Source organism: Rhinolophus hipposideros (genome assembly GCF_964194185.1).
Source record: "Rhinolophus hipposideros genome assembly, chromosome: 6".
In the NCBI taxonomy this organism is placed as follows: Eukaryota; Metazoa; Chordata; class Mammalia; order Chiroptera; family Rhinolophidae; genus Rhinolophus; species Rhinolophus hipposideros.
In genome coordinates, this window is record NC_138052.1 from 56,831,602 (window position 1) to 56,849,339 (window position 17,738).

Genomic DNA, 17,738 nt, shown 5'->3' on the forward strand with positions numbered 1-17,738 from the left:
TAGGGGACAATGAGTCACCCAGAGTGACTATAGCATAGGATTTGTAAAAGGAAAAAGGAGATAAGGTAAATGGAGAGTAGGTATAAAGTATTTGGGATGCCAAAAGAGTCCATACTTCACTTGGTTAATAAAAATGCAGGTTTATTGCAAATACAGAAGAAGGGAGTGACATAAACATGACAAAGGGCTAAACACTAATCCGATAACTCTAGAAACAAGAAACTGAGGGAGCGGGGTTTGGAAATTAGAAGATCAATTAGAAAAATGTCATAAAATTTTACATGAGAGGGAAAAAGGTTTGAAGTGAAAAGGCACAAAGAGGAGGTAAATAAGCAATTTTCTAAGGATACAACTAAAAGGACTTGATATTTATTTTGTTATGAAAGACAAGTAGAGAGGCATCAAAAATAACAAATTTTAAGTCTAAATGGCAAGCAGGGTACAAGTAAAGGGAAACATTGCATGCTGTCTCAATAAACCATCAACAAAGAGGGTCAAAGCAGCTAGGATAGGTTGTTCATCTAAGAAATAATTCTTAAACAACAGTTTACTGGAGACTTTGATGTTTATAGATATTCAACACAAAGAGGGTTCCACTGTCAATTTATATCATTATCTTTCTCTAAAATATTTACATTTAACACAAACATAAAGTTCTGGGAAACCATGGCGGGGTGTGTGTGTGTATGTGTGTGTGTCACTATTAAATCTTATGGGACACTAGTGTTGCGAGGGACTAAGTTCAGAAACATGCACACATGCGCCTGTATTTACTTTTACTGAGTAAATATGTATTATAATAAATCTCTTTGCGATAGTTGAGTATTAGGTATTAGGAGGTCATCTAGGTGAGCATGTCTAAAAGATAAAAATAAATGTAAATTGTCATTCATGATAAAATTAATATTTGCAAATGTAAATTTAGGAGTGACCTAACAGAGAAGATAGTTGAGGTTATGACTAAGGGTGGTTATGCAAGAGACGGGAGAAGTTAATGAGAGGTTATGGAAGCAGCAAACAATCTACACTTTATTAAAAATTGGAAAGAAGAGAGATTGAATTGTGACTTGATAGAGCAGAAAAATTAAGGAAAAATTATTTTAGAATCAGCCTCTCCAAGTTACTCAATAAGTTATAGAGATAAGTATTCTAGTCTGGGACAAGTCTGAAATACAGAATCCCAAACACTTTCCTTGGCATCCCAATTTTTAAGGAAAATCTAGAATCAATATTCCACCTGGAAGTCTTATGGCCATTGTCTGCTCAAAATTAAAATCAGAAATCTTAATGGTTATAGTTTTAAAACTATTATAGTTGTAGATAGAATTCCTCAGGATAACACACTAATTGACATAACCATTAGTTTTCTGAGTATATAATAAATTGTTCTCACATAGGAAATGCTAGATATTCTAGTGTCTCACAGGAGAGATAAAAAAAAAAAGAACCTAAAGTGAGAGGGAGTGACAATCATATTTCTATCTAGACATCTATAAGAGATGCAAATTAAAAACTAGATGCAAGCGAGTGTCCTTCACCAGTGCAATGTTGACATCGCCTCCATTAAATGGATGAGAGAGGCTAAACTGCCAACTGGGCTAATATGGAGAAAGGGAAACAATGTGTTGTTGGTAGGTAGGTAGAAGGATAAAGCAGAACATATCATCCAGACTACACACACTGATCCAAATTTTCAACTTTCAGCTCAACTTCCAGATTGAGTTTGTGTGAAGGTTGGTATACAGCATTAATAAAAATGTCCATATAAAGTTCAGATCAATGGGCATTTGGCACAGCTGTTTAGCTCCTCAGATGTAGTTAGAAGTATTTTTCATTTTGTAAATAAGCAAATATCAAGAAGTAGTGGATCTACTCTAGAAATGGAATGTATTTTAAACCAATTGTGTCTTTACCACCCTGTACCACAAAAATTATATATCCATTACTAAAGACTTTATAAATATTTGATTCTTAAGAGAGACACAATAACCTTGTAAGGTGATGATATTGTTTGTCAAATAAAACGTGGGATTTATTTTGCCTCTAAAAATAGATTCTTAGTATGTTATTTCAGGGGAAAACATCACAATAAAGTAAAATGTTAAAAAAAATGAAACATGAAAGTTTCATGGCACTTAAGAATAGTTTGGAGTACATTAGAATGAAACTCATCAAAACAGTAAATTTCAAACATTCTGAGTATTAGGAAATTTACAGAAAGCAAAGCTGAATAAAAAATTAATGGATTGACTACTGTCAAATTATATTTTAATCATTTCTATTAATGAAATCATAATGAAATCTAGTTCTAGTCTTGCACAACCTAGAAACCACGTCCTTCTACAAGGATGGTAACAAAAAATCTTTTCTGTTTAGAAATACTTTCAAAACAACTGCCTGAACTTTACCTTTCTTTTCCTTCCTCAGGAGACAATATTTTATATCCTAAAATTCCTAGTAAATACATCATGTATGTGACAGGTCAAATGTATGGAGTCATCATGGTGAATCATATGACCCAGAAAACACATGATAATTTACCTTTGCTCATTTTTTTCCCTTTTCCCACCCCTAGGAGAGAAAATTTTTCATGGATATAGTGACTATTACATAATTCTGAGTAGCTAAAAAAATATTGTTAAGGTGATTCAAATCACTTCCTTGGCTATTTAAAATGGTCTATACCTCAAGGAAGGATACTATGCCAGGTCTGGCACAGTCGTTAAGGTCTCCAAACATTAGCTGTTATGAAAATGCAGTCTGTAATAGCAAGCCACACTTAATCCATTTGTTCTTAATGTAAGTTACTCGTCAACGTTTCTTCCTGTGACTTACTTTAACCCCTTGAGTTTTCATTTCTTCACCTATGAAATGGGAATCTATATAGTTTCCTTTCTACTTCATAATGATATTGTGTGAACAAATATAATAGTATAATAGATGTAATTTTTTTTCAAAACCCTAGATATGGGATTCTACACAAGCATAAACCATCATTATTCAAAATGGTATTACTTGCAGATTTTGAATGGTCTGCTTTTCATTATAAGTCTGAATTTAAGGGCAATGCTTTAAAAAAAACTATGTTCAGGAAGAAATGAGGAAAAATGCACATGACCTGGGTAAAATACTGCCAAACTTGTGTGTACACTGGTACCTGGTGTGATAATCCACAGATAACTCCCATCTGTTATTTCTTAATTTACCTCAGCTGTTTCAATAATGTGACACTGCTCATCGTTTCTGTCTTTCAAAATATGTCTTTTTTCTTTTTTTAAACTCACACCATTATAGTTATGTAATAGAACATTAGCAATTCTCTCTACTAAGCAACTTTGTTTGCCAAGCTTCTCTAAGAGTACATGAAAAATGTCAACTATGGAGAAATTTCATGGGGTCAGACTATCTTCCAGATAAACAAGAAAAGAAAGAAAAAAGACTAACTGAAGCAAAGTGAATTTCAGAAAACTTAAAGGAGACATATTTTGGGAAAATTTAGAGGAACAAAAATGTGTACCTTAGAACACTAATTTCTGGAGATATTGATAAGCATTATGTAGATGTAGAATATGTATGGGGAATTATTGGAGTAAACTAAAGTTTTAGCTATAAAAATTCTAATATGCTCTAATCTCTAGAGGAGACTGAGTTTGACAGGCAGTGTTTCTCAAACTTATTTAATGCTTTTGTTCGGAGTATTTCAGGGGAATGATGTTCTATGATGAAATAGTATTTTGGAAACACTGAGCTCAGGAGTTTGGTTTCTCAGATTTGCCCGTTTTAACAACAGACCAGATGGGTGACAGCACATATTCACCAAATAAATGCAGTGTGGTCCTTGACTCAGTAGCCCTAACCAACCTTTTAGCCACATATTCCTCCACATGCAGAAGCTCAGCTCTGTGTGGGCCAATTAAGAATTCTCGCTATTCCCCAGAGTCTCCCAAACACGTCATGGACTTCTGTATTCCCAAGCTTTTGCTCCTGCTTTACCATCTCCTAATGTCTTTTCCTTCTTCTTCCACAAGCCTATCAAAATCCTACATACCCTTCAATGTTCACCCTCAACTGTTTCTCCCATTTGTCACTGTACTTCACATAAGCTGTTCTTTACAACAGTAATTCTCAAACGTGGCTGTACAATTAGAAACATCTAGAGAATTTTTAAAAAAACACTGACTTCTGAGTCTCACCCAGTGATTTTTATATAATAGGTCTGAAATACAACCCCTTCATTGAAATTTTTAAAAATTCCCCAGTGATTGAAAGACACAGCTAATACTGATAATCATTGCTTTGGGGTTCATGGACGTTTGTCTCTATACTTCATAAAGCTACATCCTAAAAAAAGGGGTTTAAGATTTTTTAGAACAGAAACTTAACCTGCTTCATATTTATAGGTCCCCTGTACACATAAATATTTTTGAATGAAAAAAAAATTGGCTTATATTTCTAATGATTATGCTAATCTAATTAAAATGTTTCCCAAATTATTCCTTTCTTCCATTCCTATTGTATATAAATTACATCATGAAGGGAAGTGGCTCCCAAATCTAGCTATGACTCAGTATAAACTGGGGAGTATGTAGAAATACATCAAAACTTTTCACGCCCAGACCTACTAAAGAATATTTGAGGTTTAAGTCTTCAGAAGCTTGTTTTGTTTTTGTTTTGTAAGCTGCAATTCTAATGTCAATAGCAAACAGAGTCATTTTGTGAATCACTGACTTAAAAGAGAAATTATGTAAGTTGCAGCTTTTACGAAAACATTTACTCGTTATAATGGTATTTGGGAGGGTTCAATAATAGAAAACACTATCATAAATCTATCACATTAAAAATAAATAATTTTTAAAAGATAATCATAAAGAGAATACACATGGAAGAGACTCAAATATGATTTTGATGCGAAAGGAAGCATTATTTTATTTTACTATTTACCAGGCCTCCTTTCTATGTCACAGTTTTAAAAGATTGGAATTGAATTGCCCTAAATTATATAATTAATTATATTCAGTTAAAATAACTAGTTTTCTCAAGTCTATAAGCATGACACTTAGTAAACATCAATTCTCCAAAAGGAACTAGGAAAATGTGAGAAATCATTATGGGTGCAATAGCTTATGTTTTAGACTATTAGGTAAAACTTTTTTAACTATTAACTTTTAAAATTTTTTTAACCAGGAATCTCAGGCATGCTATAATCCTGGAGTCAGGTGAGCCACATTTGACCCACCAGCCACCTGAAGGTCAACTGAGCTTCACTATTCTGTTAATGTATATTTTTTCCTATCCTTACTTGTCACTCAGATAGCTTTAATAACATGACATGAACATTTAAACTATGTGCTGTCTCTTTAATGACTGAATGAATTAGGGATGAACTAAAGGAAAGATGAGAAAAAACCTAAGAGTTTTCAGAGAATATGAACCCAATTGTATATGCTTCCTGTTAGTAATGCCTTCCCACACTGACCCTGAACTTGGCCATCTGACTTTTTGATTCTTTTTTACTTTTTTTATTTTAATTTTTTTCAATAATAGTTGACATTCAAATTATATTAGTTTCAGGTGTATAGAATAGTGGTTAGGCATTTATATAACTTACAAAGAGATCCTCCCGATAAGTCTAGTATCCACCTGGCATCATACATAGTTATTATGTACAATATTGACTATATTCCCTACCCTGTACTTTACATCACCTTGACTATTTTGTAACCATGAGACAGTGGCATCTTGACTCATTCAGACTCAATCAGAGTCTTGAAAAAGTGAGATTCTGCTTCCTCTCAGGGATTCCTGCTATTACCGTGAGAACATGATCAGGCTAGAGAGATATGAGAGACACATGGAAGAAACCCAAATCGTGTAACCAAGGTCTTCCTAGACCAACGAGCACTCAGCAAACCCACAATCTGGCCACAGATGCATGAGAAAGCCCATTGAGATGAATCAGGTTTGGCACAGATACAGAACCACTCAGCTGATCTGTAGACTCATGTTGTTTTAAGCCAATATGTTTTAGGGAGATTTATAAACAACAATGGATGATACAATTGCCTTGAGTGTTTGAAAGGCTGTTTTGTGAGAGAGCTTGGATTCTTCTCTTCCAATTCCACTAAAAGAGAAAAATATATTGATCGGAAGACAGATTTCAACTTAAGAAAGTACTTTCTAACAATCACCAGTTGTTCAAAAGTGGGATGGGCTACAGACATTGAATTTCCTGATTCTGGAATAATTCAGTTTGAAGCTAACATTAATGCATTATATTCATTCAACAATTATGTATTTCTTCATCTATTCTTTTACTGCTATAAAATTATGCATAGATGAACAGTATAAATATGTTGTAGAGTTATTGGTTTTCTTATTCTTTAACTCGTATTACACATAAGAACCAAGTACCCATTCCTCTAGTAATCCTCTTGGATGGAGCTGCCAGAATTTTCAGCCAAGATTTAATGGACATCATGCACCCTGGAAATGGAGAGTGACCACTATACGGACCTAACTAAGCAAATTATTCATTCTATCATTCATTCACTTCAAGGATCACCAACTAGCAGTCTGCAGCTAGATTTTGTTTAGTCTCTCAGTATTTTTGAAAATGTAAAACTAAATGTTCCTTTTTTCTCCATCAAGCATAGTTCCCAACACTTCCCATATTTCACACATTTACAATACTGACCTGGTTCTTTTAAGTATTTAAGTTTGAAGAATACATAAATACATACTTATAACTCTCATTCTACCAAAATTTATGGAAAATACAAACATGAATTCAATATTTATTTTAGCCTCAGGAATCTTACATTTTGTAGGAGTTGTCCCTCTTCCTCAATAGAATGAAGCAACTTGTACAGTAAAAGAGAAGCAGATAAAATGGGATCTCAGAGTGAGAAACAACTGGATATAGCTGGACTAAGCAGCAAATGCTTAATTAGTAGGCATAGAAATTAGCAAGAGTCTCTTTTTTCTATTTTATGTTGCTTCACAAAGACATCACCACGGGAATAGCTATAAGCATTTGGAATCTTCATGAGAGGAGATATCTAACAAACAGATGGTCCCAGATTGTCACATGTCCCTACTTTCATCCAAATTTTAATTTAATAATATAATTTAAAAGTGACTTGACTTAATGGGATTTTCCTTTCTTTCCTCAATTAAGACTCAAAAATTGCCACATTGTATATTAAAGATACAGCTCTACTGCATTTCATTGTCAGTAGTCTTCAATCTGTTCCAAACTATTTGATCCTTAAAAATGTCATTAAATATCAATGTTTTTAAAGCTAAAGCAATGATTTTCATTAAAAAGCCCATGACTTTCAATACCTATAAATAATTGGTGAATAAATATATAATTAATATTAATATACTTATTTTCACTCGATAAACAATTCTTATAAAGTAACATTCTAAGAACCTGAACGCTGGAGTCACCAAAACACTAAAAATGGACACCAACTTGACTCCGAATTAATGCTGCTCCATAACAAAAAATATGGCTTTAATGGAGCAGGCTTAAAATGTTATGAAGATAACAAATCTGGAAGCTTTATCATCTATTCCTTCAAATGCACTGACTTGCCCCATACACTTCCAGCAGCTCCAATTCAGGAAATGTTGGGTTTTCCTCAATTAGCACTCATGTCCAAGTGGTCTTAATCAAATACATAAATAAACTAAAGCTTTCCCATGAGAACTATCAAAATTATGTCATATCCAGTTACAGAACTGAAGAGACTGGGTTTATAAATACTACAGACTTCTTCAACCTTATTCCATCTCTACAAACATATAGGTCATCTTCAGTCTTATTGATATTAATTTTCATTGCTTTTCACCTAAACAGTATATGTAACAGGCTGATTATTCCAAATATAAAATTTCCCAGATGGTACAAAACCATTAAACTCTCCACTAGATCATCTTACCTGCATAATCTTGATTTTCTTCATTTTGAACATTACAAATCCTTGAAAAGCCATTTCTAAATCACACCAGTCAATGTCCAAGATCAATGCAAATATCACTAAGTTTCCCTACTTACAAAACAAGATTTGAGTAGCTACTGAGTTAGAGACACTTTCCCACGTTTTAATCCATTCCCCGTTCCTGGTTCCATAACCAAAATTATAAATTTGGATTTACTACTTCTTCATGGAGTTACTCTGAAGATTATATGCACAGAACCTGACTAAAAATACGCTAAGATTTTGATGAAGGGCAGCTCTTAGTTCTAATATTAATACCTATTGTTGCCGCCGCCGCCGCTGCTGCTGTTGATGATAAGTTTATTGGAAATAATTTACATTTGTGTTGACGATGGGTGAAATACCATCAGGAGTAAATTATTTACTGCCTGACTTTAAAATGTGTATCAAATTATAGTTTATCTGTGAGAAACACTTAAAAATTAGAGCTGCTTTTACCACAATTCAAAAAAAAAAGTGACAGTAATTTCTGATAATTATTATCATGTTAAAAATTAACATATGCTTTACATTCACATGTGCTTGTTGTTTTGATTTGATCTTTGTAATGTTTTTTAAAGATCAATTTGTGATTGTCCCTTGCCTGATAAGCCATATAATGAATGACCTTTGACCAACAGAAATAACATCCTGAGCTAGATAACAAAAAGATTAATTTTTAATAAACATGTTTGTTATAAAATACATATTTCTTCTAATTAGCATTGTGTCCAACAATGTCATAAACTTTAAATTCCTTTCACTATATTTATTTTCCAGATGTATTTTTCACTTTCATAGCAATGAGGGATAACTTAAATATAACTGGTTTTTTTAATCAATTAATTGTCACTTTCATAAAAATCATCATTTATATTTTCTTTAAAGAAAAACTGAAACTAAATGTCCAGTATGTAACTATGTAACCATTTCAGGTAAATTCATTTTCTTTTCTCTCTCTCTTTTTAATAAATGAATTCACAATCACACTTGTCTTAGAGCCAAAAACTAGTAAAATATTTTCATAATTACAGAATGGTATTAGATTTCAGATTTGATTTTCATGGACCTTTTTCCTGAGGAATTCACTGCATAAAAAAATATATTTATTATATTCTTTATCAGCTCATACTTAATTTTTCCTATATAATTACTTTTCACTCTGAGGACTCTGTATGAAATGTACTTCTGCCTAAAGTACACATTTTTGGAGAGAGAAAGGTGTTAAAAAGAGGCTTAAGTAAATGAATATCATAAATACTTAAATATTTATAAGACAAAAATATCAATGTCCAATAATGTATTATAATTCTTTAAATTTTGAAGTGACTTTACATTTTATATTACTTGTCTACGTTTTTTATTGTTCCCTAAATACTGAAGAAATGTCTGAAACATCTGAATAACTAAATACTATCTGGACACCTTGCCTAGAAAATTACTATTAGGTTGGTGCAAAAATAATTGCAATTACTTTTGCACCAACCTAATATAAGCTGGCAGTCAGTCAAGTATCCCACCTTATTAATGTATAAAAATCAGAAATGCAGTGTAGCCCTTGCATATGAGAAACTTCTGGTTTAGCTTTGACACTGATGTTAATATACTGAGCTTCACTGCAGGAATAAATAAAAATGATTACACTCCAAAAGGTGTATGATTTTAAATATGGAACTGATATTTTATGATATTCCTCTATAAAGCATAGATTCCCAATCTCAAACCCAGAATTCAGAAACAGCGATAGGTTACTGATCATCCCTATGAGGTCCACAAACAAAATTAGGGTCTGCCTTTCTTTTTCCTAGGCTTTCATATTCCATCCTACTGCTTTCTGCATCTCTATGTGAAGAGACTATGCCTGCCAAAAACACACTCAGAATTCCTCTGCTAACAGATACTTGTAAAAATAAAACTTTTGCAAAGGCATAAAGAGAAGAAAGAGCACATTCTAAATGCAGTGAAGGTCTCCACAGGATTTTCATTAGTCTTGGGCCCTGGCAGCCATTTGACTTGCACTGTAATGTCTCGGATCCCGGATGCCATAGACCAGTCTGCAAGTCTAGGGCTGATGAAGAACTACGAGTATTTGCATGATTTCATTTATGGCTTTTTAGTGCTATTTCTAATGGAAAGTCACCACAAAAATAACTTAGCCACTTTTGAACCCAGGAGAGGTTCAAAAGGCTGTTGGTTCCAAAGAACGCTAAATAAGGCTTAACACGTAAGGAAACTTTCAATTTCTTTTTTAAATTCACTTTTTCCTACCGACTTCTAGAAAGAATTTGAAGAAGTGGAAAATGATGCATATAAAATAGAATTTGATAAAAATAAAATATCAACTCAAGTAGGAGGAGATAATTATAAAAACCCAGACTTAAACTTTTCATGCCACTGAAATTCAGGTAAGAGGTATTTCTACCAATGCAATTTTACTAGGAAAAATAGATTATTTTTGGTATCAAAGTGTAAGGTTGATGTTTCCCATGGGACTTTAGAAAGTTCACTAAGCAATATGAGCATGCGATAATGGAAAGTGTCTTCAGCAACTTTTTTACAGAAATTACATAAAGTACTTCATTTGACATGTGTTGCAAATTGTTGAACCTACTAATATAAAGAGATAAATTATGATTACCAGAAATAAAACTCTGTGGTAATACAGAAAAAGGGGTTTTTCAAAGTCTAAAGGAATGTGTCCATGGGAAGCCTCTAATATCAAGTGTGATTCACCCCATGGGTTTTAAGGATCTATATAATTTTATTTTCTAAGTGTTGAGGAGGAAACACAGTGTTATTGATTGAAAATACATCAATATACATTTTGTGATAGTGGTTCTCTTCCTGAAAAATTATAAAACCTAAACTGCTTCTCTTCAATAAAAGGAGAATCATTTTTTCTCTATACAAGTCTGAGCTGCAAGAACATCTGCAGGCAGAACCACGAAGTGAATTTGAGATGCACTATTCCATATGCTCAGGGCTGAATGACCCCATTGATCCCAAAGTTCCACACGAGATGCATGAAAGATCATAAAAACTCCTGACTTGGCTATAAAGGAAGCTTGCCTTTGTTCCTTGACTCACAGACCTGGTGGGAAAATACAAACCTAAAATTTCTACAAAGAACTCTTAAAACACAGATTTGGTAACCTAAGTGGTGAAATGATTTGGGAATCACCATTGTAGGAGATACCGACATTCTTAGATGCAAACTCTAAAAAAACACGTGAAGATTCCTTCTCGTCTTCCCAGTATCTTATCTAGCTATAGAATTTCAATGTGCACCGCCTAATTTTTAACACTTGATGAATGACTTTCAGTGTCCGAAAGTTCGGGAAATTATGCTAATGAAAAACTGATGTTTAGTCTCAAATTAAATTTTTAAAAATCTTGTTCTTAACTCTCTCAATTCACTTATGTGTCAGAACTAATTCATCATCACTGAAATGTCTCTTCCATTACACTTTCCCAGGATGTTGTTTCCTCCTTTTTGGCACCCATCATCTGACTGTGCCACAGTTATCCAGGTATATACCAGGTGAAATATCATGTGAGGGCAAATATGGTTTGTTTTTCCTTGTCATGTCTGACCTCCCCAGTTCTGTAGCCCAGACTCTGGACACTTATAGTCAATCAGTGAAGGCCAGGTGAACTGAATTACAGCTGTGAGTTCAACTGCAAGAGAAATTAGCCTGTATATAGAAATATGTCAGATTTTTCAAAACAAAAATGCCTAGACTATCTCTCTTAATGATTAAAATTTAAATGAATTATTTATAAACAACCAAGATATTATTATCCCAAAATTTCTGTTAAACTTGTAACTAGCACACACAAAACATTCTAGTACAGATTTGCTTAACAAGTGGATTAAGAACCAGTGTGCAAAGTCCCTAGGAAGTGGGGTACAAGCACGTATGTACTGAGAAAGAAAGGTCTGGTACCTTTCCTTCTCTCACCTGAAAGGCAGGCCTGAGAAAGATGTCTCGGTGTGAGACACTGGACAGTCCAGGGACAGTCCAAGGGGACAAGGGATCTGGAAAAGGAGAGTGAGAAAGAGAATGAAGTGGGGCCTGGGATAAGGGTCAAAGATGCCAACAAGCTTAAATCACTTCCCAACTTGCCCCAAAGAACAACTAGCTATCAGAAAGCCCATACTGTATTTTACTAAGGAACAGCCTAAAACAATCTCTGAGGAATGGCCTGGTCATTAAAATCCTTTAGGAAATTCTCCATCTCTCTTTGTCCTCATCACGATCATATCCTGATCAAAGCAAAGCCAGTTGTCAACATGAAGTTGACCAATCAATCCTGAGCCCACATCTGGCCTTCACCTGTTTGCAGTCAGGAACCAGTTCTACACTTGCTCAAAACAATTGCCTGGGTAAAAGCATGCCCTTTTTGTTAGCTATGTTTTCTTTTCTAGGTCACCAGGATAATGAAGCAATCGGTTGAATTTACCAAATTGTTTTCTAAATATCTGGGCTAAGAACCTCAGCTTCCACAAAGCATCTGTTCTTTATATATTAAAAACAAAACAAAACAGAAAAAACAGCAGCAATTCCCAGTGAATGGCACCTATAGTAAGCACAGAATTCACGGGGAGCTAATAAGGATTTGGCCTACACCAGTGGTGAAGGACAACCTGCCTCATCATAACAGCTCTCCGCTAGGGGAATACACTAAAGATGTTGCCTAAGAGGGTCTGATTTTGTCCAAGACAAACTTGGCCTTCCTCAACTTCTACAGGTGCTCTCTGTGGGTGGTGCCTCAGTGCAGTTGACTTTGGAAACATCTGCGCAACTGTCGTGTCTTTTTGAACTCACACATGCACTTGGGAGGAAATAGAAATTAATAGCATAGGACTAGGACAACTTTTCAGGAAATATGGCAGATGGATACACATTCTAGGGATCATTTTAGATTTTCAGGTATTCACTGCCATCACTGCATGAAATTTACAAATGTATATTTAAGTAGACACATTATGATATTAAATCCACATGTGTACATTTAAATATTATTTCTCAAACCTTCAAGAAAAGGTTGCAGATTGGAGCTAGAATTTTAAGCACTACTAAAGTATATTGTTGCTATTAATAATACTGTAATAATGCTTCATCAACACATAAAAATGGCCACATTTTAAATAATTATAGTCCTTGAGGTGCACTCTTATTCATTATATAGCAACACCAGGATGCTAGGAATTCCATCCATAAATTTCTATTATCCTGTAGTTTATTCCAGATCAAAGACCGTGACTGCAACTTGACTTTAACATTTAGTATTGTTAACATGTAGTATCTCCGATATGTTTAGGATATTATTTGGGGGAAGCACAAAACTGGTATATAGTCAACTTCTTTTTTTAATCTTCTGTTTTAAGAGGCAGAAATTGTTTACGTTCACTTTTTAGCTACTTTAAAATTCCTACTTCCCAATTCCGAATTCTAAAGTACATAATAGGTAAAGAATCAAGAGTTAAAGAGTCAAAGAAGAAATCTCTGTCCCTCCTCACAAAACAAAACCTTAGCTTAATCCATTATGCTGTATTGACCTCTTTCCTAGCCATAGATTCCACCACAGTGTAAAATTTATCCGACTGCCCTATTGTTTCCTTAACGGCTGGACAAATACTCTTGAACTAGCTGTAATATGTACACTCGAGTACAGTAGCTATCAAGTTCACATTTGTCTCCCCACACATTACTGCAAAACGGTGCAGTATTTGCAGCACTAAAATACCACCTTTGAGTATAATAAGTTGAAAGAACCAAACACAAAATTCCCCATTTAGAGGGCTGAGCAGTCATTGGAAACAGCAAGGGATTGCCTTATGTTTCAAAAGTTTTTCCTATGCTATGTCATTCACATGCTTGAATAGCTAATATGTCTCTAAAATATATTTTGAGGAGTTGATAAAGAGCTTGTGCATAGAGTTTCAGAAAATAAAGTAATTCCTTTGGTATGCATGAAGTTAAACTTTAGGCACATTCTTTATTGCTTTGCTGTAACTCAGTGCCAGAATTCCCAAGTTAAGGATGAAGGAGAAAAATTATTTTTCCTGATAGCCCTGGAGCCATCTGGGATGTAACATTACTTACCTAAAGATGGGTCTTTGGAGATGTTTCTTCCTGATTGTGACATGGTCATCCATTTAAAGGTGAAGATTTAACTTCTTCCTGGAAACCACTCCAGAAATCCAGGGAGGGAATGTGGAAACTTATCCTGATCTATTGTGCTGCAAGGAGCCCAAAAGAAAAAAGTAGTTTCCTCTTTCTCTTTTTGGGTGCTGGGAGAAAACTTCCCTGCTCTCTGCCAGCTGAGCAGTGAGTCCATAGAGGCCACATAAGACAGGCACGTTGGGGCACTCCCCCACAGAGCAGGGTGTGCAAAAACTACCAAGAGTCACGTTGACATGGGCAAGAGAAGTGCACCGGACCCTCGGAAACAGAACAAAACAAACAGAAAATTTCCTGCCCCAGTGGCACTCAGGTAGGGGCTCCCTAAGTTATTGCAGCCATGAGAGCACTCCTTCCACATGCTGGTCAAGCTCCGAAAAGCTAAGTCCCTCCCTGTCTTTAAAACAGCCTGTTCTGAGGCTCAACTTTTTTTCTTCAAAATAAAAGTTGTACAGCTGGTTCAGCAGTCCCATGTGAGTACCCTCTGAAAGTTTGTTCTGTTAAAATAAGAACTGTACACAAATTAATGAAGAAACAAGGGCTCAGGCTGTGTGACTGGCTCTGCTTCAAGAGATTATAATTATTTTACAATCTTGCTTTTCCTCACACTGAATAAAGTATGGACACGACTCATCATTTTTGGCATTCATAACCTAATAGCCTACACTTGGCTGAAGTCAAAGATGCCATTTCAACTGATAGAAGCCCATGTGAAGCTGACCAGAGCTACAAAAGTTAAAAAAACAAAAATTGCTCAATTCTATCAGTGACACTGTACTCAGATGTCACTTCCCAAATGTGGCTTTCCAACTAAGTGGGGACACTGCAAAAAAGAGATATGGAAACACACACACACACACACACACACACACACACACACACTTTCTTTTAAAGTCCCCCAAATTCCCTGGGAACCTGAGTTTTTATATTATATGATCAAATTTGAAATTATAAAAATAGAAAGAAAAGTAGATATAAGAGAGAAGTTGTGAATAGCTGAAAATAAATGACATTAAAAGTTGTTTTATTTGGAAGACTTGGACTCACACTGCAGGATCTCTTGTTCTAGTTACAGAAAAGACGAATTGTCATATTTTAATATAACTTATTTTGGAGACATTCCTGTATTTGAATCACTAACAAAATTCCTACTCAATCAATACTGTCATGAGATTCCAGGCCAGAGGTTTGGTATGTAACAAAATAAACCATCTCTAAGCATGATTATAATGTTTTAAAAATATACATGTAATAAAAGGGGAGGGAACCTAAGAAATACACATGCCTTTAGTTGATGATCCAGTACAATAAGAATCACGTGTCGTGATCTCTATGGTCACAGTCTATAGTTCTTAGCACTCCCCAAATACTTTCACTGGAGCAACACTGACGTTTTATTTTCCTCCAGAAGAAAAACAAAAGAGAAGAAAATTACAAACAAAACACTGATTATATTGAGCAGCTCTAATTCACACTTTTTTTTTTCATTTTCTTCTAATGGAATTAGTCTGAGAGATCACTGAACTAAAAATAAAATAAATGGGTTCTAGTTTTAGTTCTATCACGAACATGCTGCGCCATTATGGGAAAATTTCTTGACCTCTCTGAGCCCCAGTTTCCTTGTTTGTAAAACGAAGTTATAATATTAATTGAATTCTAAGTTCCTCTTCAACTTTCATGGTATTATGGTGCTATTTCTAAATATGATTAGTCTACTTCTTGCAAAGGGACTAGCATAAAAGTTATGATACCTGATATTCCAAAAAGAACACATTTATTAAAGAAAGTTATAAATAAATAAGGAAATTAGAAATAAGAGGAAGATCATTTTATATATCTTTATGTAGATATTATATATTTATATAATGATGTTTAAATCAATGTTCCTTTCACCATCAATAAGCATCCAGTCATAGACTGACATGTGTATGACACTGATATTAAATCTGGAGACCATCTAACATGCAAACAAATATGCAGACCTTTGGGGTAGATGCTTTATTATAACCATATGCTTTGGCTTGTTTTGTATAGGAAGGTACATAACTACTGACATTTGCACAGGTCTTCTGGAAGGATTTTTGCATTTATGGGTGGCATTCAATTTCTGTACTGAAGATTTATTTATATTACTATTAATTTAACATAAATATCCCCGAGGGACTACTTAGGAGAATAATAAGCCCATCAACTTTTAAAAATTAACTTTCATTTTTGTGTACTTTTAAATTAGAAAAGTGAGATGATTTCTTCATTAGCATGACAGAAGGAACTCAACACAAATACTAATGAACATCTAGGCCAGATACAGCTCAAATGACAAGAAAGTATACAATCCACTTTGAGGCTCAATGGCTTTATTACCAACTGCAGAATCTGGAAATTGTTACATTAATTACAGGAAATCCATGACATCTTTGATTGCATTAGATTATGGTGGTTTTTTTTTGCTCTTTTTTTTTGTCTTTCCTTTTTCTTACACTTTTTAAATTATTTTTATTTTTCAATTACAGTTGACATTTGATGTCATTTTACAATGCTCTTCAGTTTTTAAGGCAGAACGCTTAGATTCCCATTTACATCAAGCACTGGATTTAAATCTAATCTTAGAAGAGCTATGAAAAAATACCAGTAAGTTAAATATTCACTTCACATAAAGAAAAATCTGTATTTCTTAGATGTTTTCATTAACTTTTTCTGAAAGAGCATTTAAATTTAATATTGGCAAGAAAAGTTTGTCTTATTAACTTATTCAACTTTACAGTAGTATTCAATAAAATGGAAGAGCCTGACTATTGTTCCTTAAATTACAAAACTATATTCCTTAAATTAATACAACTGTACTGTGTAAAACACTAAAATTTAGGTATTAATAATCAGGCGAACTCTCTCCTGTAAAATAATTCATTATAAATAGCTTTTTCCTGGGGGTAAGGGTCAAAAATGGTGTTTATATTTTTCCAGTTATGATAAATTCTCTTTCAATATGACTTGGCCTATAATTTTCACCCCCCACTCCTGCTTTTGTGTTCTCTCTCTCTCTTTCTGTCTCACACACACACACACACACACACACACACACACACACACATTTTCCCACTCAGCACTGGTAGAGGCTGCATAACAGATGCTCAATAAATATTTTTTAAAATTAATTTGTTAAAATGATCAACTGTAACACACCAACATATCCAACATAACTAACTCATTTTGTGTGACAAAAAAGATGGATCAACCCACATGGCTTTGCCAACCAAGTGGATACTAAGTGTGTCATGGTATTTTGTGTTTAGCACCTTGGAAAACAGGTAAGCTTTACCTTTTCTTGTTTTGTTTTTGTTTGTTTTTTTCCATTGCAATAGTCTGTTCTCTGGCTCTATTTGCAATATAGAAGTGCCCAAAAGCATTCAATTGTAGAAAAATCATGTAATATCATGCCAGCCCAAGAACTGGACAATTAATGTATCTACAGGTTATCACTTCACCACATAAATGGAGTCAAAAATAAGTCTGAGATAAAGTGTATGTTCTTTTATTTCTAACATAATGAATTAAATACAATGTC

General features: G+C 34.2%; 1 protein-coding gene across 9 annotated transcripts in view; it reads right to left on the minus strand.

Moving 5' to 3' along the window:
• The window catches only part of PDE1A (phosphodiesterase 1A), a 317,348-nt gene that overhangs the window by 224,117 nt on the left and 75,493 nt on the right, over window positions 1–17,738 (minus strand). For 2 of the 9 annotated variants that reach the window (XM_081052541.1, XM_081052540.1), the window contains exon 1: window positions 14,096–14,652. The exons of the other annotated variants lie outside the window; for them this stretch is intronic. In XM_081052541.1, the coding sequence (XP_080908667.1) occupies window positions 14,096–14,148 (53 nt within the window). In that variant the 5' untranslated portion in view covers window positions 14,149–14,652. Of the gene's footprint in view, window positions 1–14,095; window positions 14,653–17,738 lie in introns of those variants that run through there. 9 annotated transcript variants of the gene reach the window in all.